This window comes from Micropterus dolomieu, linkage group LG06 (assembly GCF_021292245.1).
Source record: "Micropterus dolomieu isolate WLL.071019.BEF.003 ecotype Adirondacks linkage group LG06, ASM2129224v1, whole genome shotgun sequence".
NCBI classification, from domain to species: Eukaryota; Metazoa; Chordata; class Actinopteri; order Centrarchiformes; family Centrarchidae; genus Micropterus; species Micropterus dolomieu.
The window spans coordinates 27067312-27092300 of NC_060155.1; the positions used below are offsets into that span (position 1 = coordinate 27067312).

General features: G+C 39.7%; 2 protein-coding genes across 2 annotated transcripts in view; both read left to right on the plus strand.

The window, feature by feature from the left end:
* Positions 1-4897: 4897 nt before the first annotated feature.
* LOC123972791 lies at positions 4898-7858 on the plus strand. Its single transcript, XM_046052452.1, has 2 exons — positions 4898-5412; positions 7124-7858. Exons 1-2 carry the CDS (start codon positions 4952-4954, stop codon positions 7686-7688), a joined length of 1026 nt encoding a protein of 341 aa, XP_045908408.1. The 5' UTR covers positions 4898-4951; the 3' UTR covers positions 7689-7858.
* Positions 7859-13034: 5176 nt separating this feature from the next.
* The window catches only part of LOC123972736 (neuropilin and tolloid-like protein 1), a 15439-nt gene continuing 3484 nt past the window's right edge, over positions 13035-24989 (plus strand). The window contains exons 1-9 of the mRNA XM_046052373.1: positions 13035-13062; positions 13304-13369; positions 14229-14363; positions 14455-14703; positions 19990-20031; positions 20293-20420; positions 22447-22675; positions 24253-24366; positions 24452-24596. Coding sequence (XP_045908329.1) covers positions 13035-13062; positions 13304-13369; positions 14229-14363; positions 14455-14703; positions 19990-20031; positions 20293-20420; positions 22447-22675; positions 24253-24366; positions 24452-24596 — 1136 coding nt within the window. The remainder of the gene's footprint in view (positions 13063-13303; positions 13370-14228; positions 14364-14454; positions 14704-19989; positions 20032-20292; positions 20421-22446; positions 22676-24252; positions 24367-24451; positions 24597-24989) is intronic.

Consider the following 24989-nt stretch of genomic DNA (forward strand, 5'->3'; position numbering starts at 1 on the left):
CCGATGTTCACCACGGTGTTCAAGGGTTACCGCCTCTTGAGGCACCTAAGACCTTGAGACCACAGCCTCCCGCTGTGGCTTCAGCAATAGAGGCTTTGAATATTGCCCACTCATGTTCAATGTCCCCAACATCCACAGGGATGCCAGAAAAGCTTTGAGTTGAAGATCTCATGGACAGGGTCCTCCTCCAGACGTTCCCAGTTCACCCGCACTACCTGTTTGAGCTTACCGGGTCTGTCCAGAGTCTTCCCCCACCCCCTGACCCAACTCACCACCAAGCCCCAGACAGAACTCCATTCAGGGTCTCCAAGAAGGCCGAGTACTCTAAACTGCTGTTTGGTGCATATGCACAAACAACAGTCAGAGTTTTCTCCTCCACTACCCAAGGGCATAGGGAGGTGACTCTCTCGTTCACCGGAGTAAACTCCAACGTAGCGGCTCCATCCCCCACAGAGAGGTGACGTTCCACGTCCCCAGAGCCAGCCTCTTCCGCCCGGGTCTGGTCCGTAGAGGCCCCTATCCTTCACTGCCAACCATGTGACAGCGCACCCGACCCCTGCGGATCTTCCGATGGATAGTGGGTCCAAAGGATGGAGAGGGGGGTGGCACGTTACTTTTTCGGGCTGTGCCCGGCCGTGCTCCATGGCAAACCCGGCCACCAGGCACTCTCTGACGAGCCCTCCCTCTGGGCCTGGCTCCAGACGGGGGCCCCGGGCTTCCTCCGGGCAGGGTCTCTCTACCTCTTCCTCGTAGTGTCATCAGCGGTCTTTGTGAACCATTCTCAGTGTGACTCCAGGCAACACAGCCTCCAAGCTCACCAGGCATGCAAACCTCTCCACCACGATGGGTGCTCGTCTTGTCACCCTGTTTCTTTAGATTTTGGATTTCTGTTTGGATTACCTTGTTTTTGGACTCTGTTAATCAGCCACTCTGCCAGTAAGTGTCCTGCATTTGGGTCCACCAACCTGCCTCACCACAAACCCTGACAAAAAGCTGTATTTGTCTTTTTAAGGAAAAGGTTAACTTGCTAAATTTAAAGAACAATTAATTGCCTAACACACAGAGATAACACATCAAACAGAATTTTTATGGAATGTTAACTGAACTGGTTTTAGTCTACAGACATTAGACAATTTTAACTGTAAAATAAGAAACCAAAGTATATCAAGTCTGTGATTTCTTAACTCATTTTTTTATGTAGTATTCAGCTAGTCTATTCTGCATACTAGAATTCCTGAAATTCAGTTATGGCTTTTGCCACCCCAGGATTTTCAGTGGCCCCATCTGGCAACCCCTGGGAAAATTTTCACGGGGCGTCCCTGGTAGAGGGGGAACATACACTGGCAGTGCCTGACGTTTCAGTGAGAAGTCAGGGCAGTGCAGGAGTTAATGGTCAGACCAAGCTCCTATTTTATACAGTATGTTTGTTATTTGCAAAATGTGTATTATTCATAATTTTAGTAAGCCTCATAATTCAATCACAGGTATATGCATACAGTCACCAGAATCAAGCCTTATTCTGCATAGTTAAGTCAGGTAATGTCAAAAGATTTAAATGATTATTGATTACTGTGTACACTTAAATTCCAGATAACATTTACATGCTTATGTCATTATATTGAATGAATCAAGGATATTTTAAAGGTTACTGATAATGGCACTACATTATTTGTTGGATTTCCTCTCTGAGCATCTGCTGCCCCCTCTTGGATAAAACTGAGATGTTCATTCAAAAAAACAACAACTTGAGCCTCCTTGCATCAGTGATGTTTAAGCTGAATCATGCAAGCCAGTAGTGGTGTCCATCATCTTGCAATCTTAAATTAGCAAAAAGCCAAGAAAGATACATACAAGAGCCATCCATTGACTAGGAAAAAGTGCTAACATCCACTAAATTACAGCATCTCTCATATTATTATATATATGAGAGATGATTTATATATTTTAAAGTAAATATAACATAATAACTGTAAGGGTTTAGAGCATTGTTAAAGCAGCCTAGCTAACAAGAACATAAATTGTGGGACATGTTTGTGTCTAGATAAAGCTAAAGTATGTAACATGTGTATCTTGTTTGTTTAATCCATACACATACAGTAATGTAAAGGATAACTTGCAGTTTGTAACTTTTTCATCCAACCAGAGGAGATGCTGCACACAAATGCTGAGCACTTTTCTTCATTGAAAAGTGGTTACAGTATGAAACACACTCTAAACCAACAAATTGTTGGGGCGGCTGTGACTCAGGAGGTAGAGCGGGTAGGCCGTTAATCGGAAGGTCGGCAGTTTGATCCCTGGCTCCCCCTGGTTGCGTGTCGAAGTGTCCTTGGGCAAGATACTGAACCCTGATTTGCCCCTGGCGGCTGTTCCGCCAGTGTATGAATGTGTGTGAATGCTAGTTTCCGTTTGAGCGCTTAGGCTCGGTGAATGCAGATGTAGTGTAATAGCGCTTTGAGTGGTCGAAAAGACTAGAAAGGTGCTATACAAGTACGGAGCATTTACATTTTTTTTATTTCTGTTTGTGGATGGATTAAACAAGAGAGCCATGACGTCATCTGGACTGAAACAGGCAAGTCTTTCCCCTGTTCTAGTAGTGTTGCTAAGAGAATCAACTGCTGGCTGTAGCTTCATATTTAGCCTACAAACACATGAATGACTTTGATCCTCTCCTCTCACTCTGCAAGAAAATGAATAAAAATATTTCCAAATATGTCACATTACATTTTGCTGATGCTTTTATGCAAAGCGACTTACAATTTCTATATATGTGAGAGGTCGCACGCCCCTGGAGCATAGTCTTATCCATTGCACCACTGCCACCCCACAAAATGTTGAACTCTTTGAATATTTGTAGTGTTGTTGTTGCCGGGAATCTTTCATCAGATGCCCTTATCACTCATGGGTAAGAGTCATTGATACAACAAGGTTGTGCATACATATAGTAGATACTCAAGTTTGCTGCACCTTTGCTCTTTGCTGGTAAACACTGGTCAGACGGTTAAGCTGTAAAATCATACAAAAGGGATCCTGGTCAGAAGGCAAATATTTCTACATGCACAGACAACTGAAATTATGAATTTTTACTAACTCACATGTGAACATCTTTGAAAAAATAGATATGCATATGTAAATAACAATTTCTCCTTCTATAGACTATTAGGCTTTGTGCTACATTTTTGTTGTGGAATACATTGTATGCATGTTTTGGTGTGTATATTTATTTTGTTAAATACAGTCTGATATTTCCACACAAAAATGGTCATGAGCAGACATCCTGAAGTAACGTCCTCTCACCATAGAATAAAAAGCCCAGAAGACACGACATCATTTATATTTATTTTTAATAAAATTGTAATCAAAAGTGATTTACAAGTACACTGTTGTACTTCACCATCTTAGTTTAGCCAGCATTTGCTCATTATCACTGGAAGCAAAGTATGACAGAGGCTGATGGTAATGTTGAAAAAAGTATTTGCAGTCTTAAATCAAAGTATTAGACAAATATACAATTTATCCTGAGGAGGACATGGAAATATGTACTGAATGTCATGACAAACAAATTATTGTAAAGACATCACTTAAAACAACAAATGTGGTACAAGAGGAAAACTCAGGGGATTACCAAAGTCATTAGGAGTCATCCTCTGGGCATCATGGAGTGTCTGTGCCAACATTCATGGCAATCCATCCAATAGCTGTTGAGGTATTTCAGTCTGAATGTGTCCAGAATGTAGGAAATTAAGTGGTTAATGCTCCAATTTTCTGGTAAGGATGTTAGTCATATTTAATATTTCTTCTCACGCATTTGTAGCTGTACAATCATTACAAGCAGAGACAGGGGCCAGCACAGGGAGAGGCCTACTCAGGGCGGAATATGAGGGATTTGATTTTTATGCACATACACACACTGCTCTAATTTATGGGACTGTTTTGTAGTTTTTGATTAAATGTAAGTATTTTAGCATTCTGACTGACTCAGGCTTGTCTGACCTGGTCTTGTTCAGTACACTGGTGCCTTGCTTATACAAACTGAGGAGGCAGGTGTCGTTTCTTGAAGGTCTTCAGCATAATCTGATTTACTGTATACTACAAAAACATTATATGTATAAAAATAACTGCAAAATTTCTTTCTCCACGCCCCAAAAGGGCGCTCGCATAAAAGGCCTCTATGGCTGAATTTCAGTCCCAGTACACCCCTGGCTACCTCTGATAAATAAGTGTACTATCTCTGTTCTACAGATTATTGCAAAACATGTTAAATTTTTGCTGATTTGGATTAAGCATACATTTTGGACAGGTATGAATAAAACCTTAAAAATCTGCACACCTTATCTAATGTATTTGTCTGCTGGTGATCTTTTACCTGCTTTATTTTCTTTATTCCCCTGTTTACTGGGAGAAATGCCAGAATGCCAAATCATTGCATGAAAATATATCTCCTCATGCCACGAACTGAGGACAACCAGTGAAATATGTATATGTATTAAATATATGTTCTGAAAAGGTTCAAATGAGTATTATTTTCATTCTTTGTTTAATTTTACATTTGATACTGATAATTTTCTTTGTCTATTAATATACACACACTCACACATATTGGCAATATTTTTGTTTTACTTTCATACCAATAAAGCTAGATTGAATTGAATTGAATTGAATTGATTGGTCAGCTCCAAGGTATTTTTCTTGTTTTGCAATTTCCAGATAGTCAGTATGTCACTTTGCTTTGGCATGACTACAAACAGATCAAACATTAGTGCAAGTTACACGCACAGACAGTCACGTGTTGGAATGAGCTAATAAATAATTAATTACAGACTTGACGTCATGATCCCACTCTGACTTTATAAATGTCCAGACACAGTCTGTCAGACACACACAGGAACTGTTGTCTAGTTGAATCTTTTTAGCAGAGAACATTCAAATCTCTGACTGACAAATTCACATCAAGATGGGGAACATGCAGTGCCCTGCAGAGGATGCAGCCCTCCTGGCCTCCGTCGCTCGAGATATCTGCCCTTTCCCAAACTACAATCCTAATCCGATTTTCAAGAACATGCTGTCAATGAATTCTTCACTTCACCTGAGGAACCACTACGAGGCAGTGCAGTCCTCTTTGACCCCCAAGCAGCTGGACGACTTCACCCAGGGCCTGAGGACCACTTTTGGCAGGGAGGGCAACGTCACTCTTGGCGGGGTGGGGGTAGTGGCCCTGTCTTTGGCTGTGCTGTTTGACACTCTTGCCAGACGGGTCAGGGGAGAGTGGGAGTCAGAATCAGGGCCCATTCCAGGTTTATTTGTCAAAAGCTTGAGAGGGTACTACCCACCGTCTGTCTCCACGGTCAGCGAGTACCTGAGGCTGGTACCCCACATTGCGAACAACCCCACCAGGATGAGAGAGGAGTCAGAGAGGTATGGTTGTGGCTCGCCCTCCTTTCATTTGATAACAAACTGTGTGAGATGTACGTACATATGCACAGGGCCATCCTGGCGACATAGGCGGGTGCCTAGGGCGCAAAACGTAAGGGGCGCCACAAGAGAAAAATTTGAATCACTGCAGCACATCTGATGCGACACTGGAGTAAGCTGTTATTGGAATCAAGTGCACCTCGCACTGTGAGTCCTGTTATATACCTTTTTGTGCATGTAATAGGTTTGCAAAGTGAAAAAGCCCAAAGTCAAAGCGTTTTTTGCCAGCTGAAAACGCCACATGCTGTTCTGAAAATGCCTAGCTGGGAGCGTTAGTGTGCGTTTTGGAGGTGCAGTGTTTTTTTTCGAGATGCTGTGGTTCCCATGATACATAATTTCCGTGGAGGTGCTGCAAGTAGGGTAGCCTACTTAATTTTACTGAATGTAAAAATGTCACCATAAAGTACATAGGCCTACTTGCTCTGGCCCTTGCACTGCATAAAGAGAAGGCTGAAACATGAGCGCACAGACTGTCTGTACGTGGATTCATGAGATTTTGCGGGTGAGGAAACACCTCGGCGAATAGGCACATCATTTCGTTCAAAATCCGATGTGCTCCTGCACTGTGATTGGACGGCTGGGTAAAAAGTGACAGAGACGAGCGCAGCGTTTTTCCCAAAGCTGAACATCTCTGCGACTGGAAAAAAAACGCTCAGCTCCTCGTCACGCTCCTGCCGTTTTTACCAGCTTGGAAAAACGAGGCGCTCCCATTGGAATGAATTTAAAAAAGACGCTGGCGTCAGAAAAAAAACGCTTTGGTGGACACTACCAGCAGAGCAATAACGTAAGGTACAGCCAAGTAAAGAGCAGGCAGAATTAAATGATGATGCATTTTTTCTGGACATGTCAGAGAACACAGATATGTGGGAGGGATTCTGAATTTGCAGAAAGTTTTGAACATGAGAAAACCTGCTGAAACAAATGAGCTATTAAAGTCCAGGAGTTTATAACTGAATTAAAATGAATTAAATTATCATTGAGGTGAAAAGGTGCCACCTATTTAAAGAGGTTACTTTGCTAAACAAAATACTTTAAAGAGGAGGGAACGCTCAGCATTTGTACAGAGTCAGCAGGGATTTTATTAAAGTAGAAAAGTTGGTCTACAGGAGAAAACATATTTAAAATATCTACAGAATGCCTGAAACCTTACTCTGTTATATTGTATTAATTTTTAATAATTTGAATTGTCACCTGCAGCCTGAATTTTGGGTTTCCCTTTATAAAGATAAAGACGTTTCCACCACATTTCAAATCTCGCCTAGGGCTCTGACACTGTCAGGGTCAACACTAGAAAGAAAATAGACTTGATGAGTAAAAATATGCTTAGGGTAGTAGCTACGCACATGAAATGCTGGCAGTTATGTGGCCTAGACAGCTGTTAAAGTAAAAGTAAATCTATTCCGTTAAACCACACATGAGAGGAACAACTGAAAAACACAAATGACATGGGAAATTGTTAAGAGAGAGAGAGTTTTTTGCGTTCAAGGCACAGTTGGTTGTACAAAATTGTTTATTTTCCAACCTAGTTGAATTAAAGAAACACATGCATTTGTTCATTGGTGAGCACAAATTAGTTTGCTATTATTGAATACATGTGCAGTATATTGTCATTTTGTGAAATTTGGAATTTTCTTGTGTGTGTTTATCTACAAAGGTACTTGAAGCAGCTCGGGACTGACATCCAATCTGTGGAAAACAGCGAGATCAAGGACAGCGGTGACATCACAGGGGTCAACGTCATGTTTGGGCACTTATTTGAAATGAGTTTGCGTATTCACCTACTCCGTATTTCCAACTCTTCAGTTGTAGATGAGATAACTGAATCTGTAAATGTGCTGCAGAAGACAAAAGGAAAACCACTTCCTACAGAAAGCACCGCAAAAACTGGAGTTGATGAAGCTCATGTCAGCAAAACCAGAAAGAGACGCATCCCTCCCCCAGAAAACTCAGTTGTCTTCAGTCTCAACTGCGACCCAGAAGCAGCTAGCAAAGTTTTTTTGGCTGAAGTGCAGAAATCAAACACGCAAGAAGCTTTTAAACGATGTCAGCCATTCAATAGGCACATACCAAAGACATGGTTGCATTTCATTGCCAGGCTAGTCTGGCTAGATGTCGTCAACAGTCCCTCTTTTGATTTTGACAGACAGAGGGAATTACTGACAGCTCAAAGAGAAGATTTTGACCTGAAGGCCAATGCACTCAAAAAATGGGCAGAGTAGTTCACTGGTCAACTGTCCAAACGTGCAAGGAAAAATACTGTTACTGCTTTGTTATGCTCCTGTTCCTTGTTCTCTGTTGTATTCCATCCTTGTGTGTTGTCGCATGCTTTACTTCCTGTTTTACTCTCATCTGTCTCTGTGTTCTTTCTGAAGTAAACATTTGTGTTGAACTGTGGTGATATTTCTGTCTGATCACAAGTGTTTTCAGTTTCGGTTTTCTTCCTCTGATGAAGAGCAGCGCGATCATCTCATCCAGTAGGCTACAAGTCAAATTATTTATTTATATTGTCCTAACTGTTTTTAAAAAATGGGCCAACGATCGGCCCATAAAGCATCAGGCCTATACTGACATTGGGCTGGCCCAATCACATCTCTTACAGCACCCACTCCCTCCCCCTCTGCTGGAGCTGTTTCTTGTGTTGTGGACCAAAAATAATAATAATTCGCCAAATGCGTGAAAATAACCGATATGAGCTAAAAAAAAAAAAAAAATTAATAAGCTACTGATTACTGCATTATATTATATTCTATTTTTATATTCCGAATCGTCACCTGCAACCTAAATTTTGTCCATCCCTTTATAAAAATAAAGACATTTCCACCGTAAATTGGTGCAGAAAATGTCTCAAGAATTTAGTGTTTAATGCTCAAAATCTTCTGAGGGAGGACACACAGACCCCCCCTATCGAATATTTCATCAATAAATAATTCTGAATTCAGATTAAGCTAATAATTAAGCTAATTTATCATTGAGGTGAAAAGGTGCCATATGCACATTTCAAAAGACTTTAAGGTACTTCAGGCATGCCTGCATGTATGTAGACTCAGCTGTGGTTAAATTAAATGAGAAAAGTTGATCTACAGTTGAAACATATCTGACAGCCTCAATGCATTATATTACACTATATTCTTCTTATTTTGAATTGTCACCTGAGACATTTCCTCAATAAATTTGTGCAAAGAAATTCACCAGAACGCAGAAAATGAATTGTTTAAAGCCCAATTTTTTCAGGGGGAGGACCCCCAGACCCCCTCAATTTAATATCAGTGTAAATTATTATCAATGGTAATTATAAATTTCATAATAAATGTAGGCTATATATATAATTTCCTGTTGCTTTATAGACCTACTTTGGGTAGGTGGCAATGGGGGGTTAAAACATGAAAGATTTCTGTGCTGGGCTAAGCCCCCAAGCTTGGAAACGCACCTAGGCAAGTGTACGCCCAGTTGCACCCTCAGCACTGCCCTTGGTGTTAATTAAAATTATGGCCGTTTTCAGAACAAGTGACTGAAGTGGTAATCCTTAAACGTCAGTAAAGTTTGTAGATGTTTTCAAATATTTTGGCGTTTTTAACATTTTACTGAATAACTGCGATTCTTTACTGCAGTCAGCTACCTAATAACATTGGCATTACCTAGCAACATTTCTACATCAATTTACATGCAGAACAGGTTTCAGTACATATCATGAATTAGCTTAATACCTAATTTATATACACAGAAATATACTTTATGTTGCCTTTTAGTGTTCTTCCACGAGAAGCTGCCATTGTTGTTGTGTGACGTCATGTCTCCCCTAAAGTCGATATTTTAGTTCCACTCTCGTAACACCAAATTTGTAAAACCTTAGTCGTTCATGTGTGCGCATTTTTATGTATAAACAAATATTTGTGTCTTTGCTTCATTTTGGTCTGTACCAAATTGTATGGCAGACCATCTAACAGTCAACCTAGGGCACAATAGCAAAGGTCAGGGCTTCATCATCCGGTCATTGGGATACATCAGTAACCAAATGTACAAAAGTTGGAAGTTGAGCTATTTCACAGGAGAAGTGAATACTTTGACCTGCTGGTGATGCTACAAAAAAGATCAGGGGATCACAACAGTCATTAGGACACATCCTTTTCACAGCAATTTCACAGCAATCCATCTAAAGGTCATTGCTATATTTTAGTACAGACCAAAGTGGTTGATCAACTGACAGACTGACACTGTCATCTCTGAAGCCACACTGCTACCTTGGCTAAATACAATTATGAATGTGTTATTCCTGTTTAGGTCCGTGCATGGTGAATATCATCATCATTATCATCTTTAATCCAGCTACAGTAATATGATTCAGAATCAGAAGATGCTTTATTGCCACGTAGTGTTTTACACATACGAGGAATTTGCTTTGATAATAAGGTATGAAGAATAAGGTGCTACTCGTGGACAAACATACAGTTGACATAAATAAACCTAGAAATATATAAATATGGAATAAAGAATGTAAGTTATATAAAAATAATAAAAGGATTAGAGAAAAATAATCCAACTATTTACAGAGAATGTCGCAAATATTTACATTTACATTACTCCGGGTTTGTGTTGTGCAGACGTATTACAACGGAAGATAATGTTGTGTACATAAATATATAAAAATATTAATACATAATGAACTGTTATGTTTTTCTTACCTGCCATTTCTATCTACATACGCCACGGGTCCTCTTACATGGACATCGCCATGTTGCGCCGCCATGTTTCCATAGTAGCTACAGAGCGCATCACTACATTGAATACGTACGATGAAGAAGAACAACAACAAGTAACGTTAATAGTAGTAGTAGTCGGCGGTTTATTAGAAGTAAGAAAAGAAGAGAAATGTGGACAAATGGAGGCCCACACGTATTAATTAGCACAAGAGTCGACAGAGCGTGTTGGACACTCAAGCTTCTCCTGCTGGCTTTGAGTGATGGTGCATCGATGTGGTGTCGGAATAATCATAATCTTTTTTTCTTCCTTGAATCTTAATTGCAACAAGAGGAATAAAGTGTACATGGCACATAAAGAGGTATACTGAGCTTTGATTTGTGCAAAATCACGTATTGTATAGGCCTATATATATTTTGCAAACATGTCATTTGTAACATGGTTAAAACAGTTAGTTTTCTGTCCATGTAGAGTGAACTAGATGTCTGCGTGTTGTTTATATACTCTGATTATGTTTATCCAACACATCTTTGTAGCAGCGTCCATGTTGATTCCACATTCAGACTGAACACACACTGAAGTCAGAAGAACGACTTCACTACTCGAGGAGCACGTGAACGCGTCGTGAACCACTGGTTGCTATTTGCAATCCTCACCACTAGATGCCACTAAAATGTACACACTGAACCTTTAAATGTTACATTTGAGCCATAAAGTAAGTCTCTTTTTGGTTTGCACACAGGACTTAAACAGATGTCTCCTGGGTGAAAGTCCATCCTTCCACCCCATCCACAGGGTAATGAGGCAACATTTTGCAGATAAATTTACGGTGATCTTTTGAATACAGGATGTCTGTGAAGGTTCTGTCATCCAGGTCATAGTTAGCCAAAGACGCTCAAAGTCAAGGGCAACTGGACTTGGTTGAAGACACTAGAAGATGTTTCGTCCCTCATCCAAGAAACTTCTTCAGTTCTGAAATGACCAGTAGGAAAACTCAGTCTCTGTGGGACTGTTTGCCAGGATCATCGATCCTGCTGGTTTGTTAGTGCTCCTGGCTGTGGTACGACGGTTGTTATGGTCATTAGAACCACCCGTGGCCGCGTCTGAACGACCATCGTTGGCATCTTCACGTGAGGCCAAGAGGAAATGCTTGTTCAGTTTCCTTGGAAGTGATGAAAGGACAGCATTGTAAGTGGGGGATAAGTGGTGGCGTAGACCCCCTCCTCTGTTTAGCCACAGCTTCTCAACCCTGGTGTAGATGGCTTCCTTGACACCTCTTTCAAACCATCCATCCTCTCTGTCTAAAATGTGCACTTGGTGGTCCTCAAACGTCATCTGTCCTTCAGATGTAAATAAACTGCTGACTCTTGACCTGAGGAGTTGGCCAGTCGACTCCGCCAAATATTTGGCATGCTAGATATCTGGCAGACGTCAGCCATGTGTCAGAAATGCGTCATTGAGTAGTTCACACATAACGACTGGCGACCGCCAATCAACCGCTGATTTACCCCGATCAAAGCTCGAGCTCGCCAAGTGGCAAATCGAGCTAAAAATCGTGTAGTGTGAACTAGGCTTTAGTTTCCCCAATATACAGGTCTGTGCATTGGACCACATACACTCCATTATTTTTCTTGTTTTTGGGTGTGCGGTCTTTAGGGTGGACCAGGATCTGTCTCAGTGTGTTCTTGGGTTTAAAAACACAGGGATGTGAAACTCCAGACACTTATGGGATCACAATGTTGTTGCGTTTGACTTCTTCTCCTCATCCCCTGTAGTGCTGGTCTTCTTCCTTTACATTGTAGCCTATTGCTACTTTTACTTAAAGATACAATGTGTAAGATTTGGCCAGAAATACATTTTAAACATAAAAAAATTAACTTACATAAACAAAATTTAAAGACGTAATAGCTCTGATATCATGTTGAAGATGTATGTATGTATATCTACTGAAGTTAGCATGCTAACCAGCTGGCCCTGGCCCACCCCATGTAGTAATACCACCTGTGCATTGAGCTGCAATAGTGAGTCAAGCTTTTATGAGGTTATTATAATGATAAACTCTGTGATTAGAAAAGAAGAGCAGAAAGAGTAGCCTGACTGAGGGGAGGATGAGGAGGAGAAAGGAGTTGAAATGCTGCCTCCTATTTGTTGCCAGTAATGATGCATTCAGTTCAGTTTTATTTATATGGCACCAATTCAAAACAGAAGTTTTCTCATTGCACATACTGTACCTGAAGTAAGTAAGTAAAGAATCTTAGGTAACAATTTAGTTGCCTAAGTTTTTTACACCACTGAAGCACAACCACTGTACATTCAGTCCAAGGAGATTTAAATCTTTTATTTGGTCCATGATTAATGCATTTTTGATTTAGGCTACTTAAAACTTTAACAATCATCTAAAAAAAAATTAATATAAATTAAATAGCATTTCGAAAATATTGGATTTTGAAAAATTGTATCTTTGATAATAGTGCTGTGTTGAGGGGTGAATAGGGACTAATGACCCGCGGGCGCACGCACGCACGCACGCACAGGCAGTTGTCAGTTGCCTTGGCCGCTTTACACGGGCGCAGCTTTGTCAATGGCCGTATATCTTGTGAGAGGATTAATGCAGCCTAAAGGTGGAGCAAAAATTGTGAAGGTTTGTGGCGGACGAGAGCCTAATCCTTTGAGCTCTTGCGGAGACACACGGAGAGAGAGGAGCGAAAATGTCGAACTTTGCTATCGGATTTGGCGCATTTTGTGAGGAACTGATGGGCTGAAGAATATTCCCCCCACCCCCCATTAACGGGACGTGATCATAGACGTCCGTGTTATAGTCAGGACAATTTAATGGCAATATTTCAGACAGAGCACCCCAGGGAACAGAAATGGTGCACAAACTTCTGCTTCACATCGGTAAGTTTACAGCTGTATTTATATTTCATAATCGGTAGACACATCACACTTATTGAAAAATCATAACCACCCTGGTTTATAATGCTGTAGACTATATTGTTAGTTTCTCCCTTCTGGTATTTATTCCAGCTTTGTTTCTTTTCTTTCTTTTTTTTTTTGTTTAGGCCAATTATCACCATTCAGTGGTCTGATGACAAGTTGCAAAAAACATCATAATGTTTCACCTATGCTCTTCTCTCAGCTTTAGCAGCAAGCCTCATCTCACCTGAGCTGTCAGGCACCTCTGCCACCAAAACAAAAGCTCAAGGTATCATATCACATCCTGAGTCACCCTTCATTCTTCACTTTTAACCATGACTTCCGGTGTTCATTGTGGTTCATATAAATCAGTGTGTTGCATTGCTTACTATGAAAACAAAGATGAATGTGGTTCAGATAAGAGTTGATTAATGCCTTACTCTGACCAGTTCATTCGTGAGCAATTAAATCAGTTATTATTCAACAATGTCAGACAAAGTAGGCTGCATCATTAGAGATGTCACCATGTCATTTTATAGACTAATCGACTTAAAACAAAATAATAAAAATGAATCATTAGTTGCTGTCTTAGCTCAGAACTATGCCTAGTGTGAGTGAGATCACTGCACTTTGTCTAATCCAAAGTACTGTTATCCAATCTAGTAAGATCAAACTCTAACTAATCGGCAAGTTGGGTATATTCTAACAAAGCCAGAAAACGAGATTGGGTAGAACGACAGCCGATTCATCATCTTTCAACTTGGAAGTACATTACTAGATGATAAAAAATAATAATCTTTCCTCTTTGTGATTTAAAGTGTCAAAATGAGTAATGGCTGGATTGATTATGTGTGTAATCTTCCACAGTAAAAATTAGGAAATTGATTTAGCTTTTTGATCCTGACAAGCACAGCAACATGATTAAACAAACTCAACTTAAATGTACATCCCAGAAAGTTATATTTACTGTCTCTAATATGACATAAAGTACAGTCCATACAACAACCAGTATACACTTTATATACTCTAAATTGCATTTTCAGACATATAAAAAGAAGATAAATAATATCAGCTGTCCAACACGTGGTGAGCTAAACACTTTAATCTGTCTGTCTATCTGTTTGTGCACTGTCTACCTGTGTTTCCAGTGAAGAACAACTCAGGTGTGACGCCAGCTGGGGAGTGTGGGACCTGGGTTAAGGAGCCTGAAGGAGGGTATTTCACCTCACCCAACTACCCTGAGAAATACCCACCTGAGAGGGAATGTGTCTACATCATAGAAGGTGAGGCGTTCATCTTCTTTCTTTTTAGCCTCTCACTGACTTTCCAGCCCTCCTTAATCTCCCCTTCTCTTAACCTCTCTTCCTGCTCCAGCCTCTCCCCGACAGTGCGTCGACTTATTCTTTGATGAGAAGTATTCCATAGAGCCATCCTGGGAGTGTAAGTTCGACCACATCGAGGTCCGTGATGGGCCCTTTGGTTTCTCGCCCATCATCGGTCGCTACTGTGGGCAGGAAATCCCAGCATATGTCCGCTCCAGTGGGAGATACCTCTACATCAAGTTTGTGGCTGATAGTGAACTGGAGGCCATTGGTTTCGCTGCCCGGTATAACTTCACACAAGGTGAGTAAATCTGAATGAGCGGGCTGCATATCTGAACATGGCCTTTAAGCTGCACTTATCAATATTTATATATTAAAAATGCATGATATGACCCTAACAATTATCACCTGATTCTGCACTCACCCTTCCCTCCTCCATTGTTTAAGTTTTGCAACCTTGCTTCCAGCATCAACATGCAAAAAACCCACTGTGCGCTACCTGCCCAGCACCTAATGGAAGAAAACAATTAGTGCTTCTTTCACTCTAAACCAAAGCTTTATCATAACTTAACCTTACCCAAACCTAGCCAGAGCTGTTAAGTGCAAGAGAAAGGAAAGTAGTGTGTCCAATTTGTTCTATTGTCACATAATCATAATTATGGAGGAACAAATTCATGAAGGAATGTAAGGATCCATCTGAAAAGCATTTTTCAAAATCATAATCAGTAATTCGGTTTCAGAATCTGTTCTGATTTTGTGAAATTTGCATCAAAATTCCAGTGGCTAGGTGGCCTGATAATCAATCTGAACTGCCATTTCATTTACTCCTAATTCATCTATTTTAAACTAGAAGGGCACTTAGAGGGCGCAGACCTCCGCTAAAGCCAATAGTCCAGTTTTTTGTGATATGCAAATCTGCAAGCGCAACCACTACAGACAGGAAACAAATTAAAGGATAAACCTGAAAAACCAAAAACCAAATCTATTTAGTTATGTCATTGATGTGTCTGGCTATGTTTGTCAATTTACCTGCTGCATTTGTTTCTACAGTGATGTTTGAGGCAGCTGTTTTATGTTTAGTTGCGGCACACCATTTAATTACAACTTTCATTTTGCCCTAGACACCGGTGTCAGGCCTATGTTTTCATGGCACCCAAAACATAGCCTTCTTGGCAGAGGTAAAAATGAATAATAAATAATAATTAACTTTTATTTGAATCGCTGAAAAAAAAGCAGGCGTGTCAGGAACTGGTTTGATTCAGAATAAGGAGTGTTGAATTTGTTGCCACTTCAAACAACACTCGCTTGTTTTAAAAATAAATCTGTTTTATGATGTGACGATGCTTTGGTTAAGGTTTGGTTAGTTTAAGGCACAAACGCGACTTGGTTAGGTTCCGGGAAAGATCAGGATTTGGGTTTAAATTACTCTTGTTAAAGTTATGGGAGCCTTGTCATCATGATTGCAATAATAAACACTTGGTTAAGGTTAAGAAATGACTGTCATGCTTTAAAAAAAACAGGAAACAAACAACTGTCTTGTGTAAAAGTCTGATGTTTTGTTGACTCGACTTGACCGTACGTCGCTCTATAGCCATTTTAAACAGAGATCCCGCACTACTGCCATAAAGGAGACACCCCTTATGCCAGCTTTGCTTTTTTTCACTGAAGTAAACAGCATTTAGGAAGCAAAAGAGGTGTCACTTCCTTTTGGGAGTGTGGCAAAAGCATGGAAATACTTCTGCTATATTGTTGTTCTTGTATCATCCCAGCTGCAGCTCTGGCTGGCTGGGGGGGCGATGATATTTAGAGTATTACTACGGCTCTAAGCCTTCGACTCCTTTCCTTGGCACTTTCCCAATCCACCACCCTGCTGTGAGTTTAACATTGTTGGCTGCCACATGCCAAAACTGGCTACCGTTTTTACACAGTCTCTCCCTCTCTGTCTTTGCCCCATTAGGGTAGCCAAAAGGACCAATTAAAACACACATTATCCACAGTGTTATATGCACTTGAATAAGACCAATACTACAGAGAAACCCTGTAATATTTAAATTGTATTAAAAGACGTGGGGCAGTGTACCATATAAGCTGTTTTTTATTTTGCATGACATGTCAAGAAGTTTCATATTGCAACTTTAATACTGTACGCTGCAGGGAATATACTCTCATTTCCATTTGTAGTGCAGGCACACCAGCTGCAGCTGACAAGGGAAGGGAGCATTTATTCAAACACACACATATATATAAACACACACACACACACACACACACACACACAGTTAATGAAAGCTTGTCTTCAGGGGAATACAGCTTGTCAGCGCTGAGCCGCAGTAGCAGCTTAAGGGAGTCCGAGGAAGAGGCTTTATTAACAGCAGATTTTATAGGCCACCTACACTGACGAGGGGCAAAGATTAATCTGCATCCCTCTGTCCTTCAGCCATCTTTTTTCTTTCTTTCTTTCTTTCTTTCTTTCTTTCTTTCTTTCTTTCTTTCTTAAAACATGATTGAGACTCTGTACATTACATTTTGATTTTGCAAGGGATGTCCCAGTTTTAGACTACAGTCCTGTGAGTCCTTCCCACGCACTCACAGTTTTTAAGTTGCTTGGGGGCTGAGGTTGTTTGTGTCGGGGCCCAGTGCTTTTTTTCTTGCACAGTTTCTGTATTATTTCACAACATTTTACAGTACCTTACCAACACCAAGTGTTAACAACTTACTAAGCATACGTAATTGTATACATTTTCAGAAACAGAACCACTTGGACAAGCGCCTGTCCCCAAAACATGAACCATCCCTTTCCCTTATTTCATTACTTTTCATTAAGCTGTTTTCTGTCTGTTTACATCAAATGTAATGAGTCTCCCGTGCCAAATGCTAATCTCCTGTCTTACTCCACTCATCACCGGTGGCAGGGGAGAATTAATTTACCCACATGCATTCGTGCTTAGACACGTTTAAAAAAAAGTGCACTTTTTAAAAAGGGTAAATGCATACTAAATTCACTTTAACTTTGATGCCTTTTGTATTTAAGCATGTTATAGCCATATAAGGAGGATTTATAATTTTACTTTTTATGGATTTCTTTATGTAGTTGTGAGCATTGTGAAAGACCATGAGCACATTTTGAGGTGTAACACTCCAGAAAAACTACTCACACAAGCGTAAGTTAATATGTTGTGCATGCAAGATAAAAGAAAATCACCTTTTAGGTAATTTGGGGCTCTGCAAATTATAGCAAAATGCATTTAATGTAGGCTGGTTAGCAGGGCAGTGGACCATTGCAGACACATTCTGCAACCACAGTAATACATAATGCTGACTTTTATGTGTGTGTGCAAGTTATTTAACAAAACTTAAAGGTGCCCCATGGAGTTTTCTTAAAAACAAACAAAGATTAAGTTTACATTCAGTGTGCATGCTTTGGGCAAACAAAACAGGGACCCACTCACTAATTAATTGTTCCACAGTGCCAATAAAGGGGACCACAGGGTATCTTTAATACCTGTTATTCATGTATGCAGCCTCATTGTTGCTTTAGTAATGTAATCATACATTAAGCTGTGCCTCATCCTTATCTGATGTCCCCCGATTAACTTTGCTCCTTATTTTCTCAGGAGTTGGCTTACATTCATCAGGTAGACAAACTCTAATGCTAATGTTGCTAATATCTGCTGGGTGTGTAAATAGGAAACTGTTTAGTCACATAACGGCAATAACCTAATAATATATAAGGTCATAACAATTTTAATAGCTTGTCCCCAAGTAAACTGTTATTGGGAGTTTAAATTAATTGCCATACATAGGCCTAGTCAATATACATAATTCAGTCTCTGCCCATCCTTTATCAAAGTGCATGCTCAGAAATTCTGGAGATTTAAGATCTTTAGACATATCAGTGGAAAAGTGGAAAATTCAAAAACATCCAATAGTGAAATATCATACCAATTATGTTATTTGATTCCATGGTAGTTAAGTAAATTTCTATGTTGTATTAATAGTCAGTGTTCTTGTGTGTACCAAACATTTTCAAACTGAATAATATTATGAGAGGTTTTACATAAAACATTCTAAATCTTGCCTTCATCTCATATTTACATTTTCTTTTCTCATATTAGGTATAAAGCCTCTGGAAATGCAGCATTGCAACACACACACGCACACACACACACACAGAGAGGAATGAATCTGAATAATCTGGACATGTCTAAAGCAGACATGAAGCAGGGGTAGGAAACATGAGAGGATTAATAACAGTCCTTGTTTATTTGAGCCTCAACCATCACCTGCACATCTTACATCACAACAACGATCAACGATACAAATATTTTGAGAGAAACTGTGGTTTTAAAATAAACTGCATTTAATAAATCCTTACTCTCCACTCCACACTGCATCCTTTAAAACACATTTTTCCTGTACGTGGTTAATATTGAACCTGGTACTTCCAGGAGAAGTTTGAAAAGAAATGATGTTTTTATCACCACGTCGTCGCTGCTGGTGGAGCCTAATCTCTCCCGAACTAAGCTGATATATCAGGATTTATAATCCACCTAGCACGTTGATTCATCAGCACAAAGGTTTAGAACACAATTTCTCTTCCCTGTCTAATGCTAAGTGTGTGTTTTTTTTCTTTGGTGAAGGGCATCGGGGTTTCAGGAGAGTTTAAATGAGGGCAGAGCAATGTTCTAGCACATAGATTATGGAAACCTTGACCAGCTGTGTTGTGTTTTGAAATATGTCTTTAATATTGTCATTGTTATTTTGTGGTATTAAGTTTTTTTTCCCCTTTGTAATAGATTTTTTTTGAATCTCTAACCTTTTCCTAGACCACATTTGTTGCAGTGAATATTGCATGCACACGTTTCAATTGCTTCAGATGAGGTTTAGATGATTTTACCAATCTGCGCAAAACTGTCCAACCAACTGTCAGCAAGTGGATCAGATGGATTGTGTAGTATCTACATATGTGATTCTCAATCATGTGTACTAGTACTAGGAAGTACTAAAATAGAAATTATTATTTGATGACCAGGTGTGTGCATTTAGTAGAAAAATAAGATAACAGATAAGGTTATACATTTGTGTCAGGCTGATTTTTTTGTATTTTTAGTGTCCAGTCACAATAAAGATTGTGGTTGTGCTTAATAAAAAAGCAAATGTTAAATGAGGGTCTGTGAAAGGGCACACACTCCAGTCTTTCTACATACAAGTGAGCAGAGAAGTCAAAGTCGATCGCTAGAAGTGATGATAAATGGCTGAAATGACCAGCTTCTGCCACTGAAAGTGATAAAAGTGCAAGCATACTGTGTAAGAAATACTAAACATCGACAATTACAGGATCTACAACAACATCCACTTATAAATATCCAGGTTAAAATCAATTTTAAAAAGAACATATTTGAAGCTCATCTCTGTTAACAACATGAATTGTATTTTGTGGGGTTGATGTATGTAGTGTTGGAATTTGTGTTAATGTGGGACTTTGTCTTGCAGCCCATTTTTTTCATGTGGCCCCTAATTGTGGAAAGGCTTGAGTACATGTTACAAAGATTTATTAGTTTCTAACGATATTTTGTTCTGCTTTTAGATCCTGAGTTCAAAGACCTCGGGGAACTGCCGGCTCTGCCATGTGAGTATTCAACTTGTGTTTTTATGTCAAAACATAATATTAGACCTGCTACAGGTCAGGAGCTTTGTTTAAATGTAATACTGCTAACTGAATCACATATTTGTTCATACAAATTATTACCTATATTTATTTTATGTCTGAGCCCTCATTTTTGTTGAAGGGATAATACGGCCCAAACTGTTGCTACATTTGTCAGTCAAATACTAGGTATCTACCACCAAACCTAGTATTACTTTAACAGAAACATGTTGTTATCCACAGTTTGTGAGTTTGAGCTGAGCGGTCCAGAAGGCTTTGTAGAATCCACACAGATAGCCGGAGAGGGCCAGGCGCTGCAGACCGAGGCTGTAGACTGCAGGTGGTTCATCAAGGCTCCACCAAGAGCTAGGGTCTGTATATGTCAAACCGGTGGTGGTGTTACATGTAGCTGTTTGTCACTTGCAGTTTGCACTTATTTGTGTATGAAATGAATGTAACTTTCGGGAAGTTACACCAAAACCTACTATGGCATGCAAGCAAGTCTATTTTCAAAGGCACGATTAACTGACATGTTGTCCTTCTCACAACAACCTCACAGAATGTAACATTTACTTAACACAAACAGCCTAACCTCTCTAACACATGAGACACTATACAAATAAAAGGTCAATGAGGGACAGTTACCAAACAGCAATATATAAATATATATACAAGCATTGTATAGGCCTAAATAAACCTTGTTACATTTTTTTTTTTTACACAAATGTTCAACTTTTTAACAAAGAACAAAAACTTCAGGGGGAGTTTCCTGCCACTGCTTGTTTGCTTGTAGAGAGAGTAAACCCAACGCTATATCTTTAACATACATTGTGTGTACCAGTAAAAGTAATAATAATAATAATAATAATAATAATAATAATAATATTTATTTATAGAGCACTTTTAAAACCAAACATTACAAAGTGCTTAACATTAAGAAATTATAAAATAAAAATATATATAAAACAATACAAGAAACAAAAGTCACTAAAATATACTTCAAACAAAATCAGGTAAAATCAGGGAATGCTCTTCGATAAAAGTATGTTATAACAAGGGATTTAAAAGAGACTGATTCAGCTGACCTAATTTCCTCGGGTAGATTGTTCCAGACCCTCAGTGCCCTAACTGCAAAGGCTCTGTCCCCTCTCAGTTTCAGCCGGGTCTCTGGGACCACTAAAAGCCCCTTACTTGAGGATCTCAAGTTACGAGCTGGTATATAGGGTACTAGTAGTATAGCAAGGGGTGAGACCATGCAAAGCCTTAAATGTAATCAGTAAAATCTTAAAATCAATTCTAAAACATACTGGGAGCCAATGTAACGAGGCCAAAACAGGAGTGATATGCTCAAGTTTCTTGGTTCTAGTTAAAAGCCTGGCAGCTGTATTCTGAACATACTGTAGCCGATCAATAGATTTTCGATTCAGGCAGGAAAAGAGACTGTTACAATAGTCCAAACGTGAAGAAATAAAAGCGTGTAAAATGGTCTCAGTATCTTTAAAAGTTAAAAAAGGTCGGATTTTTAGAAATGTTTCTAAGATGATAAAAACATGATTGCACCAGCTTTGTGGTGTGATGCTCTAAACATAAATCATTGTCAAACCAGACACCAAGATTCCTTGCCACTGGCTTGATTTGATCTGATAAACCAAGGCAATCTGTGAACGGCATAATATGTTTTGTCAAATGCTTGGGGCCAATGATGAGGATCTCTGTTTTATCTGAGTTTAACTGAAGGAAATTATCGGACATCCAGTTTTTTTGAACTCACTAAGGCAGTCCTCCAATGCAGTTAACATTTCAGTCAGTGTGTTTAGTGCAGTACACAAGTTTTGGAGGCAAAATGTTCTTTTATGTATGAAAAGTAAAAATCGGTCTCTTAAAATTAACTGCCATTCATAGTGTTATATTGTTATTCACATACTACTGGAATATTACTAGTGACAGAATAACATGTAAGAAGCACTTCAGTGTTGTGAAGGTGGAGCTTACTTTGACAGCTTTTTATACTGTTTGGTAGTTTTTCTATAACATTGCATCATATGTTATGAACTTAAAAGTACAATATTTTCCTCTGCAGTGTAGTGGAGTAGAAGTAGTATAAAGTAGCACAAAATCTAATAAGTTATGTAATGTACAAGTAACTAAAATATGTACTGTATGTTACAAGAACTTGAGTGAATGTAGAGCAACTTAATTACATTACATAACTGAATGTTAGCATAAGCCAACAAAAGCTAATGATTTAAACAGCATCAGTTTGGTGTTTACATCTTTCTTCACTAAAATGTGGTCTGTCTCTTTAAAAAGCAATAGAAGGAAATAATCGTGGAGGAGTAAATGTCATCAAACATTCACTGCACCTTTTCTTGATTGTACTCAACTTTTTACCCACAGATCTACATGCGTTTTCTAGAATATGAGATGCACAACTCCAATGAGTGCAAACGTAACTTTGTTGCCATCTACGACGGCAGCAGTTCGGTCGAGCACCTGAAGAATAAATTCTGCTCCACGGTGGCCAACGATGTCATGCTGGCGTCCTCTGTAGGCGTGGTGAGACTGTGGGCAGACGAGGGGAGCAGGAAGAGCAGATTCAAGATCCTCTTCACAACCTTCCATGAACGTGAGTGAATCTCTGTTTGTGAATCTTTGTTTTATCAATGGATCAAATGTCTAATTGTGATGTGAAGAGGTTTGTCAAGTACATTCAAATGTTTGCCTTTTTTTTTTTACCATTGCATAAATTAAATTGTCAAAATGTGATTTTTAATCAGTGTTTCCCACAGGATGTGTTGAGACTATGGCAGGTGGGTCTGAGGCCCAAGAGGGTCCGGTAAAATAAATTACATGTGTCCATTTAGTTGTACTCCGATGGTTGTGAGTTGGGTAGAAGGATAGTAAGTCTGCTGCTTTTCACCCATTACTGAAGAAGAGAACTGAAGAAGTCCTTTGGATGAGGGAAGAAACGTCTTCCAGTATCTTCAACCAAGTCCAGTTGCCCTTGACTTTAACCTTCGTTGGATAACTATGACCATTACTCTAACCATTGTGTCACTGTGTGTTTATGTCATGTGGCGTCGGTCAAGTGATTATTCAAAATGTAGGTCCGGTCAGGAAACAGTTAGAAATTGCCGTTTTGGAAGACATGTACAAATGCCACCGGTAGGGGCGCTATTTTAGGATACGCTCAGATGAGTCGTATTTGGAGGTTGTAGGACCTCTAAGGCTACGTTCAGACTGCAGACCAATATGACCCAAATCCGATTTTTTTGCCCATATGTGACTCAGATTTGATCTTTTTATGCCAGTGTGAACAGGCCAAGTCACATGGAATCTGATCTTTTCCAGTTCGGAATTGGGCCACTTCCACATGTGGTCCAAATCCGATACAGATTGGATCTTTTTAAATGCGACCTGACTCGCGCCACTCAGGTCGGAATTGATGCAACTTTGATGTCACTCTAGAGCAGCTGTTGTCACATTTCTGCTGAAGACAGCGCGGCGGTGAAGGAAAAAGCTCCACAAAAAGCTATTATTAAACATGTGGCTCTCGTCCTCCTCTACCTCGCCATCATCGCCCCCCACAAATTCCCTTTCTTACACCTGAAATCCACCGGACCACGAGCTCTCTTCTGGGTTACGTACATGCTGCTTAAATAGGAAATGAGCATTAAGGCCTGCAGTGTGTAGCCTACGTCACCTGAGCAGCACCAAATGACAGAGGTAACAACAAGCTGGTGAACATAGAGGAGCATTTAGCAGCTAAAGAGTCATTATTTATTATTTCCCTCTGGACATGACCAAAGCAGAGCTAAATGCATAGTGACTCTTGGACTTCCCATTCGTTAGGTGGGCAGATATCAAAATGACTCCCAAGTGAATGCTCATGTTGCTCTGTTTCTGCTGGATATGCAAACTTGGCAACATGTTCTCCATAATATGTTAAGTGATACTACTTTTCTTGTTCAAATTGTTGCCCTTAATACATAAATCAATGCTGCTGTAAATTCACACTCATTAGAAAAGTTATTACTTTGGCCCATCTGGTGGTAATATTAACAATGACAGTGAGGTAAACAGAAATTAGACTATTTAAGCCTTAACCCTTTAAGTCTGGGTTGTCACTGTTTGAAATGTGGTTGTTTTCAGTCTACTGGGTACACCAGCTGCATGACTCCCTTTTTTGTTTTGTTTTTTCAGCTCCGTGTGAAGGAGACACTTTCTTTTGCCATAGCAACATGTGCATCAACAACACCCTAGTCTGCAACGGTATCCAGAACTGTGTTTACCCATGGGACGAGAATCACTGCAAAGGTACCCTGACACAAAGGCTGAGAAGCCATTTATTGGCTGTGGATGAACATAGACTCATTCTTTGCCATGTTATCTCCCTAACTAGAGAAGAGGAAAGCCAGTATCCTGGACACGCTGGATCACACTAACCTCACTATCATTGGTGTAACCTGTGGCCTGGTTATCATCCTGCTCATCATCTCTGTCATCATCCAGATCAAACAGCCTCGCAAGAAATACATCATCCGCAGGTGAGGGAGACAAAAGGGAAAAACAAACGAACCATAACATGATAAAATTCGCAAACATTTTCTCATTTCAAAATTAAACATTTTTGGCAAGGTACTCAAGACAGTTGGGTGAATTACATGCCGCACTAATCGAGGATCACGTGTAATGTGAAAGTCGCTTGTAGTGACAAACCAACTATACTGAACAAAATTATAAACGCAATACTTTTGTTTTTGCCCCCATTCATGAGCTGAACTCAAAGTTCTAAGACTTTCTCTATGTACACAAAAGGCCTATTTCTCTCGAATATTATTCACAAATCTGTCAAAATCTGTGTTAGTGAGAACTTTTCCTTTGCCAAGATAATCCATCCACCTCACAGGTGTGCCTTAGGCTGGCCACAATAAAAGGCC

Excerpts from the sequence above, each read along its gene's own strand:
- LOC123972791 (XM_046052452.1), top strand. The coding sequence starts at position 4,952 with ATGGGGAACATGCAGTGCCCTGCAGAGGATGCAGCCCTCCTGGCCTCC. Across the intron at positions 5,413-7,123 it reads ATGAGAGAGGAGTCAGAGAG|GTACTTGAAGCAGCTCGGGA; the intron begins GTATGGTTGTGG and ends TTATCTACAAAG.